This window comes from Monomorium pharaonis, chromosome 10, assembly GCF_013373865.1.
Source record: "Monomorium pharaonis isolate MP-MQ-018 chromosome 10, ASM1337386v2, whole genome shotgun sequence".
In the NCBI taxonomy this organism is placed as follows: Eukaryota; Metazoa; Arthropoda; class Insecta; order Hymenoptera; family Formicidae; genus Monomorium; species Monomorium pharaonis.
Window position 1 is genome coordinate 905,666 of NC_050476.1, and position 10,893 is coordinate 916,558.

General features: G+C 34.0%; 1 protein-coding gene across 1 annotated transcript; it reads left to right on the plus strand.

The window, feature by feature from the left end:
• Positions 1–1,504: 1,504 nt before the first annotated feature.
• On the plus strand, positions 1,505–6,868 carry LOC105837290. Its single transcript, XM_012681919.3, has 10 exons — positions 1,505–2,896; positions 3,919–3,978; positions 4,060–4,299; positions 4,600–4,668; positions 4,741–4,806; positions 4,866–4,988; positions 5,113–5,172; positions 5,295–5,363; positions 5,501–5,728; positions 6,040–6,868. Exons 1-10 carry the CDS (start codon positions 1,571–1,573, stop codon positions 6,358–6,360), a joined length of 2,562 nt encoding a protein of 853 aa, XP_012537373.2. The 5' UTR covers positions 1,505–1,570; the 3' UTR covers positions 6,361–6,868.
• Positions 6,869–10,893: the final 4,025 nt, after the last annotated feature.

The window sequence follows — 10,893 nt, forward strand, 5'->3', positions numbered from 1 at the left end:
TGATTCTGCTTTATAAGAAAATATTTGACACGGAGAGATGCGGTTTTTCTCCAAAAATATGGAAAGAAGCTTTCGATTTTAAAATTAAGTTCTTTTTTAAAGAATTGAATTATCCTGATATGTTTATATGTTTACAAAAATAACGTTTTACTAAAGTCTAAATATTTAGCTTAAAACTCTAAAAAAATTTTTTTTATTAAAATAATTATGTCTAAAGCTCAAATTGATTGCTTGAAGAAATTTATGCAAAATTTTTGCATTATATTTGACGTCTTTATTATTATTTTGATGGTCCAACACAATTATTTTTGAATCTCTATCAAGTAAATTTTTAAATAGTTTAGCAAAACTTTTATCCGTACGTGTTTCGAAAGCTTAGACAAATTATTTTTCACAGTCCAGTAGATTGCCGATTCTAGAAGTCAGTGTCACGCATACTTGTTTTGTAAGGAATCCTAGGTTTCTTGAGGGCTGGATGAATTCTTATTGCATCTCATGGCATAATACAGTTAAATATTTACATATATTACATATAATACAGTTGTTAATAATATAAATTAGTAAATAACTTGGATGCAGTTATGTAATAAACGTATAATACAAATAAGGATTACGAAATAAAGTTCGATAACGATAGTCTGCTGCACCCGGAAGAAGAAAACGCGTAAACGATGAATGCATTTGGACTCTGGTTTACGCGTAACCGCTTAATCGCGCGGTAATCAATCCGATGCCACTTATCATTGTCATCGTCATCTAATATCCATCCACTACAGCCCCAGAATATAAGTAATTTCGCCATTTACAATATTACAAAATTACCGCACGTCTTACAAGATTAGGTACTCGAGTCCCTTACGAAAGTCGCTCTCTGCCTGTCATCACGTCATCATGCGTTTCACATTACATACTCGCCCGCCTGTGCGTATAATTATCCGAATACCGGAGAGAGGAAGACCTCGTCGATAGAGACGCAATGACGGAAGTGAGCGTAACCGCCCCCCAGGTCCGATGTACTATGATTACCGGAGCCGATATGCCGATGGTGCATGCAAAAAAGTGCATGCTTCCGCGACCAAGGAAAAAACAGACCTCTGATTAGGCCCAGCCTATAAAGCAACCATTTTTCTATTCAACTGTCCAGTTCCTCAAGTACGATCCTCGTGTCTTACGAGTTCTTTTTTTCCGAGATCGGGACGCGAGAATAATTTATTCAATAAAATTGAATTGTTTATACTTAATTAATTCGACATGTAAATTGCAGTATGTGGAAGACAGTTATTATTCAGCATCTGCTTGTGAGTGAAGTGTAAAATCAAGAGTTCAAGTGCATTATTATTGAAGTTACATAACTTTAACTATTTTAAAGTTTATATTATCGAGTTTATCAAACGCATCGACAAAATTTATCAAGAATATAGGAAATAAAAAATATAAAATATATAAAAAATCAATCAAGAAAGAAAATGTGATGTTAATTTTTGGTGAAAATCATGGTATTACAATTGCCAGTTAATTATACTTAAATCTTTTAAACTTTCGAATGAAGTAATAATTTTTGGAGGAAGAAATGTTGATTTTCAAGATGTTCCTCACACTATCGAGGATATTGTCTCGGACAAACTGTATTCTGATTTTGATGATATTCAACCTCGTATCCTCAGCGCCTATAAAATCTCGAAAAAACTCGCCGCTCCAAAACGAACAAGGCTTCTCGACCTCCCCAAGGGTAGTGGAGTTCCAGCTGCCACTCAAGATCACCTCGAAGGAAGATTTAGCTGCTTGGTCTAAATATGTATCGAGTTTGATGGCAACAAATGTAAATTTTACGCCAATTTTGAAAAACTCGTCGCCAGCTGAGAAACGACTTCCCCTTATAAACAATTCAGGCACGAAATCGAAGGAGATGATGAAGAAGGCACCTCTCAACGAAAAACGACAAGGCTTGAACTATCCGGCGCGAAGGCTTAAGGAACCCCCTGTGCAAAGAGCGGATGACAAAGTGGTCGCTTACCCTTTACCCATGGGAGCGATGCAACCGACACCATCCAAACTGCAGGATCGCTCTAATTTTCCTACTTCGAATATCAATGGGCCGACTGATTTTGGACAATACGTGGACTTCAACATCGGAAATCCGTTTCAGAGCGAGTTTGATTCCTTTGCGAATTTTGATGCCTTCTTGCAGCCGCCCGCTAACATGTACCTCCCATTACCGACAAGCCCAACCGATACCATTAAATTGCATCAAAATGCAGTCAATAAGAACTCTTCCGGTTCTGAAGACCCGGCGAAGTATCTCCAGAGTATGAGGAATTTCTTGAATCTTCGCATAAAGGACGCTCAGAACGATGAATTTGGAGCTCAGGCGTTGCCGATTGCCGTGAATAACGGACTAACTGGAGTGAATCTGTCGTACGTGGGTGAACCTCTGTTGACTTTTCCGTTCCAGGCGGTGGTTACAATCACTAAAGAACTTCCAGCAGGTACGATTATGCAACCGAAGGATTACACCGCGATTAGAGATCTACCGGATGAGTTTTTGTCATACTTCGAAAAAAACTACACACCCATGAACGAATCCGGACACGTCTTCAAAGATTTTATCACGGATACGAGTGAAACAAAGATGCAGGGAAATGTGAAAAAGGCGGAGCAGAAAAAAAAATCGCAAAATATACGCGAGCAAAAAAAGCAAAACCAGAAAAAGACGAATAATTCAAATAGTCAAAAGTCATCAATAAAACGGCAGTCGGCCGTACTCGGGGATTTGTTGAGGATGTTGGGTATCCTCCGGAAATTGCCGAAGAATTCCACCGAGATTAGCGTCGCGTCACCTGTACTCTCTATCTTGAAAGGTACGAACACACAGAAGATACAAGTGGCTTTAGAAGAGGTGAGTAGACTGCAAGCAGCAATCAATTGTAAATTGCACATAAATGTATTATTTTATTAATTTATATTCAGATACATTTCAATGTAAAAAATATTTAATTTGCTAAGATTAGTAGTGAATCTATTGTAATTAAAAAAGATAAAATATACGTTGCTATATATATTCAAAAGAGTAGTATTTTTACATAATAATTACATAATTATGAATCATAATATCTTTTTGTGAAACCATTATAAAAAGTTGATTTCAAAGTTTATTTTTAAACTGATTATTCTAAGAGAGAAAAGGATTTGCTTTACCTCTACATTTAAGATTATAAACAATTTTTAAAATTGTTTTAAAACCCTTACTTTACACACACACACACACACACACACACACACACACACACACACACACACACACACACACACACACACGTACATATATTAGACTTTTTGTATTTTACATATAATTCAAATAAATCTTTCCTATAGCGTTACACAAAAAAAAAGATTAACAACAATAGTCGTGAAAAACTTTGTGTTATAATTCAATATATAATAATTGAAATTTAATTGCATTTGCAATTGAAAAAAAGATACATAGAAAGGAGTAATAATTATAAATAAGAATTAAAAATAATATAATATTATAAATAAAAATAACAAAATTTCAAATTTACCGTCAATTGCGTTGGCCGAAATATTTTCAACTTGACACGATTTAGCTCATAAATATGTATAAAATATGTCGCGTTAATAATCTATTGCTCAAAAAGAATTAACGACGAATTTTTCTTTCTTGTCTTAGACAGATTTAATGACGAAATTAGTGACTTGGCCTCGATCGGTATTCTGATTGCGCATTAATAAGCATACAACAAGCAATAAATTAGTTTTTTATCTTTGCTATAAACAGTATATATATGACCATAATAACTATATTTGCATATTGTCCTTGTCGCATGATTAAAAAAGTAACTGATGTAACAATATTCATTTGGCAAAAACACTTTCCTAAAAAAACGTAATTATTTTTAGATCCCGCCACCACTGCCTAATCGTGGAAGACGCAATGAAACATTTTTAGCGCAACAATTGGTAATTTATATTATTCCATGTATTATATAAACCACGTTTTATAAGAAAGTAAAGATTATAATACAGTAAACTATCATATAGGAGGACGATGATGAAAACGGTGATGATGAGAATGGTGATGATGAGAACGGTGATGATGGGAACGGTAGTAATGGAAACGGCAATAATGGAGACATCGATAATGGGAACGATGATGATGATGATGGACCGCAAATAGAAGCACAAGAGGAAGATGATGAAGAAGAAGAAGAAGGTGGATCTATACAAGCTGTGATCGAATTATTACCGTTAGCTGCACCGATTCTCGAAGAACTTAGTGATGTATGACATATCACAATAAATTTATATAACGTCCACTAAAAAGCATTTAAATGCTAAGTAATACTTTTTCTATTGTACAATAATTTTTTTTAACAATTTAAAATAAACTTAATATAACCAGTTGATCAATAATATTGTGCAATATTGAAATATTGTGCAATAATATTGAGCGTCTAAGGGTCGCTTAAGCATTCATGAATTTTCTATATTCGTGTTTCTGATTGCACAAAACGTTCTATCGCAATAGAACATTAGAGATGAAGTCAGCATGAAAAATAGTAAGCTATGATTATATTTTAGCCAAACTCCGATGTCGATATAGCAGAAGTACTTGCAGGTGCAATTCCTCTTCTCGAAGGACTCTCTGATGTAAGATTAAGATACCACTCTATAAATTATTTGATTTAATTATTTGATGACAGAATATCTCTTTTCTTCCAGCCAGAAGATGAGGATGGATTTGATATTCCAGCAATTCTACTGCCACTCTCTCAGAAACTCAGTGAGGTAAAGTTATCGAGTATAATTTCCAAAGCGTACTCTCTGAACGATAACATTTTTCCTAGGGCCCAGATGGACAAGGGAGCGATTCCGGCGCCATTTTAGGGCCTCTTATTCAGCTGATAGCTCCATTAAGCGGACCACTTTCGGGGCCCTTGATCGGGCCACTGAGTCGTACTAGTAGTGGCGTAAGAATTTTATTTCTATTTTTATATTTGCAAAATTGTAGAACATCATAAACATAGATAGAGAGAGAAAAATTATCTGCTTTTGCAAATATAAAATATTAATGGATGTAAATTTGACTTTCAGCCTGATGGCATACAAGGATCGGCATCTGTATTTGGTGCATCGGCTGAACCTTTAAGCAAAGTAATTTATATTTTTATGAACCTTTTAGTATATTTATAATATTATACTATATTTGTACTTATACTATATAGTACAATTGAAATTTTGCATTATTGCTTATCTCTTTGTGCTTTTGATTTTAGCCGATGGGACCGTATGGGCAATCAGTATTATCGGGCCTTGTTGCCAGTATCACCGCTAAACTAAGTAAAGTACGTATCATGAAATTAATAATACAGAACTATCTTCTACACAATTATTTATATAATTTTTATTAATTTTTTTCTATTTTTAAATATTTTTTTCTGAAATTAAATAAAAACATTTTATTATTATTTCTAAATTTTAGGAATCCGCCGCTTCGGCAGGTAGTTCAGATGTTCAAGCTTTAGTAAGTTCGATTGTGTCAGGTGTATTCGCTGGTGCCAGTGCTGGTTCCAAAAGTCGTAAGGGTTATGGTTATGGTACTACATATGGTCAATATGGTCAAAATAATAGCAATAATAGATACGGTAACAAAGACACGTACCAAGCGTCCACAACCTACGGCGGTTACGATACATACAGCACTAAACCTGTAAGTGAAATTTTTCTTCTATACCTCTATCTTATATTTGTTTTATATTTATATTTATATTTGTATTTTTATATATATTTATATTTATTATATTTTATTTACTTTATATATTTTTATATATTTTTTTACGCGCATGCACACTTTTAAATTATAAATTATAAATTTAATTTGTATTTGTTTAATTGCGAGAAAAACTTGAATTAAAACAGATAAAAGTACTATCTTTTATTTTATTTTTATTTATGCTGATAAACGCAAAAGCGGTATTCTTGTCATTTTCGTTTGAAATGATCTCTCGATCGACTTTACAGCCGCCTAAAGCAGCGCTTACCGAGCCGTTACAGGAAATTCTCGGTGCTATCCTAAAGTTATCGGCCACGTCGTCAACCTCCAGCTCAAGTGTATCCGGCGCATCGTCGAGCTCGAGCGCAGATCTGTCAGCCGGTTCCTCACAATCATCAAAGGAACCAGAGACACCTACGTATGGTCCCCCCACGTATAAACCACCTACATATGCTCCACCGCCCCCCAAACCTTCTTACCAGCCTGATTATGCTGGGCCTCCGCCAAATCCGGATTCTCCTTACGTAACATTCACGCGAAGACAAGTCGCAAGACGGCAGAGATTTTGAGTCACATTTCGCTTGTAGTTTATTACCTTTTTAAGTTTGATAGAATCACTCCCGCGAGATGGACTGTATTCCGGCATAATTGTAGACATTCCTAGGATTACTTCTTGGTTCTTTTACGTAAAGTCTCTTTGGAAAGGCTTTAAGTGCAGGTGTTACGACTACGGAGACTGTCTCTCTCTTTCTTGGCTGACCTCTCCGATAAATCCCAGTGATGAATTTTGCAATAATGAACTTATTACAACCGAGATCATGTGGGCTTTTGCGTAATATTGCAGGATAATCTTAGCCGCGCAAGGACAGCTGTCACGTCATCGTTATGATTGTTGCAAGCTTTCGCCTCATTTAAATCATTTCCTATGAGTAATCTTGTGGATAAATTGTGAATAATTCTGTGCAACATACAATGTATAAATACATCGCCATTCGCACTTTTAACGATTAACTTTAACGATTGTGGGGGCATTAGTATAAATTATAAATATTAATAATATAACATGTGTAAATAAAATAAAATTTATTTATTCTTACTAATCATTAATTGAATTTATTTGCAGCTATTTTTTACAATTATTATTAATATCTAATTACTATCAGTGCTAAATTTGTTTTTTTGAATCTTCTTTTTATCTACTTTTTATCGTCTTATATTTATTTTTTGACTGGATTTTAATTAAGAATGTTTTAGCTGTACAGTATCAGCTAAATTTAAACTTCATGTCAAAAAATATATTAAAGACATCTTTTAGACATGTATTATCAGATGCTAAGATATGTATTAGACAATGCGTGGTATCTAGAAAAATTTATCAAAATTTAAAACTGTAGGATTCTTAGTTTATTTTGTTGTCTAATGAACGATAACAAATTTTAATTACACCCTGAAACTAATTTCAAAAGAAATAAAATAATTAATTTGCCTTATAATAAACTGCGATTTCGAATTGATCGTTTAAGCAAAATAATCATGTGATGATTTTTGTCGCAGAATTATTCAGCAGCCGCGGCTGATATTTTATAGTTTGTACATTACTCATTTGATTTAATTTATATTTTCTCATCAAATTTACAAAGAACTACTAAATAAATACTACAACGTGATTTTATGTAAGAATCAATTGTACGATCAATCGTTTTGTTGTGTCGATTCTGAATTAAATTTTTTCTTCTTTCGATTTTAGGTTTAGAACATATGTTAATTTTATACGATTATAATAGATCAAAATTTATTCGACAAAACTTTTTTCAAACTTTGAAATGAGAAATTTGCCAATAGCTAATACTTTAAAAAAGCTGAAAAAAAATTTAATTTTTATATAATTTACAATATATCTATTCCTCTAGAATCTCTGTACTAAAATTTTAAGACAAAAATTTTAACTTAAAAAGAACAAGTCAAAAATCAAATAACTTTTAAACTATTAACAGAATTGTGCACAAACTTTATATAAATAAACGTGAAGGTAATAATAAAACAATCTATGAAATTTTGACATTCTTGTTAATATTTTAAGATGTGATTCACATCTTTAAACATACTCTTGTTAATTAGAAAACAACTGCGACACGATACTTATGACACAGCTAGCGAGAAGGAAGCTGTAACTCTTTTACGCGGAACGAGACCCTACATTTGTTTCATTCGGCGCATGTACATACATATGTATTAGAGTATAAAAGCGCATCTAAAAAAATTGATTGCTTGCGTATGCGCACAGCACTTACGCGTTACCCGGATCTGGTAACCGTGCATCCGGGTGTACGCACGTCCGGGACATGTGTGCGAGAACCGAATACCCGGAAGAAATGGACAAAAGGAGCATTTCGCATTCCTGGACGCAGCTAGTTTCTTCGCGTATCTAGTTTTTATGATGCTTTATAGTATTAAAAGTTGACATAGGTTCTGAACAAAGAAGCCGCGTGCGTGGCTGGCGAAGAAAAAAGCTGAACTGCACCAGCAATTTGTAATGAGTGCAATTATACATATAGGCGGGTTTTACGACGACAGACATTAAATATCCCGGATATATGATACGGATACAGCAAGCGATGAGTTACGTGATTGTCTCTAAGCGATGCCGTTAAAGATTTATTTTACTAGAAAGCGATATTTGTGGTTCGTATTTTTCTCACATCATTGGCTATTAATCAGTCAGGACAATAATTTGGCGATCCCTGCGAGCGATTCGAACTCCATATCGCGTTCGAGAAAACACATCGATCTTCGGAATTTACCCGGTCTTCATAAAAGTTTCTTTGAAACCGGTAATTTGTATAGCTCGAGACAGTTTCAATGAGCCGTTCTGCAACATTAGAGCACGGTTATTCTAGGATTATCCTCCTTTTTTCTCCTGCGTTTTCCTAGCTCTGTCTCCGTTACCTTTGAAATATAGTCGACAGGTCAAACGTCTCTCGGCGTTATTATTACGGGTTGGCAGGTTTACGCAATTCGCCTAAACCAGCACCTTGTGCTCTCATTTGTTCACGTGTTTCTCCACTCGTCATGGATATCGTAACTTAGACATCCTGTTCTACACCTCTTTAAATGACTCAACGGATCACATGAGGAAATATCACGTTGACACCGCGCATGGCTTATTTTAATGGTTCGTGAAATTTACTAACAGCACTGTTCTCGCAGAATAGCCAGGATGCGGACCTGTGCTCGTAACATTGCATAAACGCTTATTTAATTACCCTGCAGCGACAAATCGACACTTGACTTTTTCGAAATGGCCAGTGAAAGTCCTCATAATACTAAAAGCCCTCGCTCATCATTCAAAAGAGTTCGGCCTTTGTTTTCTTTACCTCTTGTCTTCTTAACCCGACCTTCCGAGAATCGGGTCTTTGAAGCTGACACGCTTTCAAGAATTTCGCAACATTTTTTCTTATCTGCATAGATTCGCACTTGCATCACGCAATAATTCGCCATAATGGATTCTATTAATCGATACGTCCGACGATTTCACTTCGATACCGCATGTATAAATGATAAAACGCGCGGACGGACCGAAGTCGTTATGTCAACGGAAGTGAAAATTCTTGATCGGCTACAGTTGTTTCCTGAACTTTGCGTATATTATTAACATATTTTTGGAAGGCTATAAACGAGAAGATGCAATAAGAGAGAGAAAGCTCGAATCCCCACAATTAATTAATAAACTTTTACGGAAATAATTAATTATTTATTTATTTTAAGTTTTTATATAATTTTTAGGGAAAGGAGAGATCTTAAAGATGCTTTTGAGCATTGATATCTAGCTAGCAACTGTGTTTTCAGACTGACCAAATTGTCAACACGTAGTTTACATATATAATGTACATATATACAAGCTATTAAAAATATCAAATTAATTAGACATTAGAAAAATTATATTGAGCAATAAGATTTAAAAAATTAAATTGATTAATGCGTAAGATTTATTTTAAAGTAACTAGAGTTTTTATCGTTACAATAATCAAGAACTAAACGTTTAATTGTAATTATCAATTAATAAATTCTATTCAACATTTAGAGTTTACAAGTACAAGTCTCAATTAAAACGAGTGAAAAAAGATTTCAACAAGAACTCTACTTTCACAACATTGCTTCTAATTTGGTCAAGCTCCTTACATTCCAAAAGATTGTGTCGCATTGATTTTCTCGATTGCTGTTTCGAGTGAAAGCACGTTTCACTTTATCTGACCTATGAATCCTTCCAGGATTACACGGAAGATCATTCTCTTCCGGCAATACCAAAGCGCCAGGGCTGTCACAGTACTTCTACGCTGTGGTAATACGATTGTAATATTGACAAATTGACCATAAAAATTATAGACCTAGCTTTCGCAACAACTTTTAAGGAAACTAATGTGCCAATGAATTGTAATCAAATAACGCGCATAATTTATAACTAAATATCTAGAAAAGAAAGAAAAAACAAGAAAGTGTTTTAACGCAACCATCCTGTAAATTTACTATCATCTAATAAAAAATCTTCATATCAAAATAGATCAAGTTATATCAAAAACAAATTTAATTTTATAAACCGAATGATAAAATTAGATCTCTAATATAATTTGATCTTGATATAAATATTTTTTTAAGGGGGGGGGGGGCGTTTGTGATATTGCTTGGGTCAATATATAATAAAAAATTTTAAAAAATATAATATTAAAAAAAAACATTAAAAAAATATTTAATAAAATCTTACACTCTCTTCCTTTCTCTCTCACGGACAAACTCATAAAAAGTTTTTAAATAAAATGTTAGTAACAAGATATATTTCAAATAGATTCAAACAGAAGCAAGGTTAAATGAATGTAATTTATGAAACAGATAGAAGTACATAAAATGTGAACATAAAGTTTCTAGCAATTTATTAGTTTGTGCAAAAATATGTTAAACGTGTGAAAAGTCCAGCTAAAGATCGCAAAATAACATCGAAGGCCGCAGTCACTTTCTATCGCCAAAGAAAGTGAAACTTTTCGTAGACTTGAGGTCGTTAGTTGACCCTCATAATGCTTTGCCAAGACATGGTAGGCATTCCTAGTCGC

Bases quoted from the DNA above. Each gene is read 5' to 3' on its own strand.
- LOC105837290 (XM_012681919.3), top strand. From the start codon at position 1,571: ATGTTGATTTTCAAGATGTTCCTCACACTATCGAGGATATTGTCTCGG. The intron at 3,979-4,059 runs GTAATTTATATT...ACTATCATATAG, and splicing joins CATTTTTAGCGCAACAATTG to GAGGACGATGATGAAAACGG. The intron at 4,989-5,112 runs GTAAGAATTTTA...TTTGACTTTCAG, and splicing joins TGAGTCGTACTAGTAGTGGC to CCTGATGGCATACAAGGATC.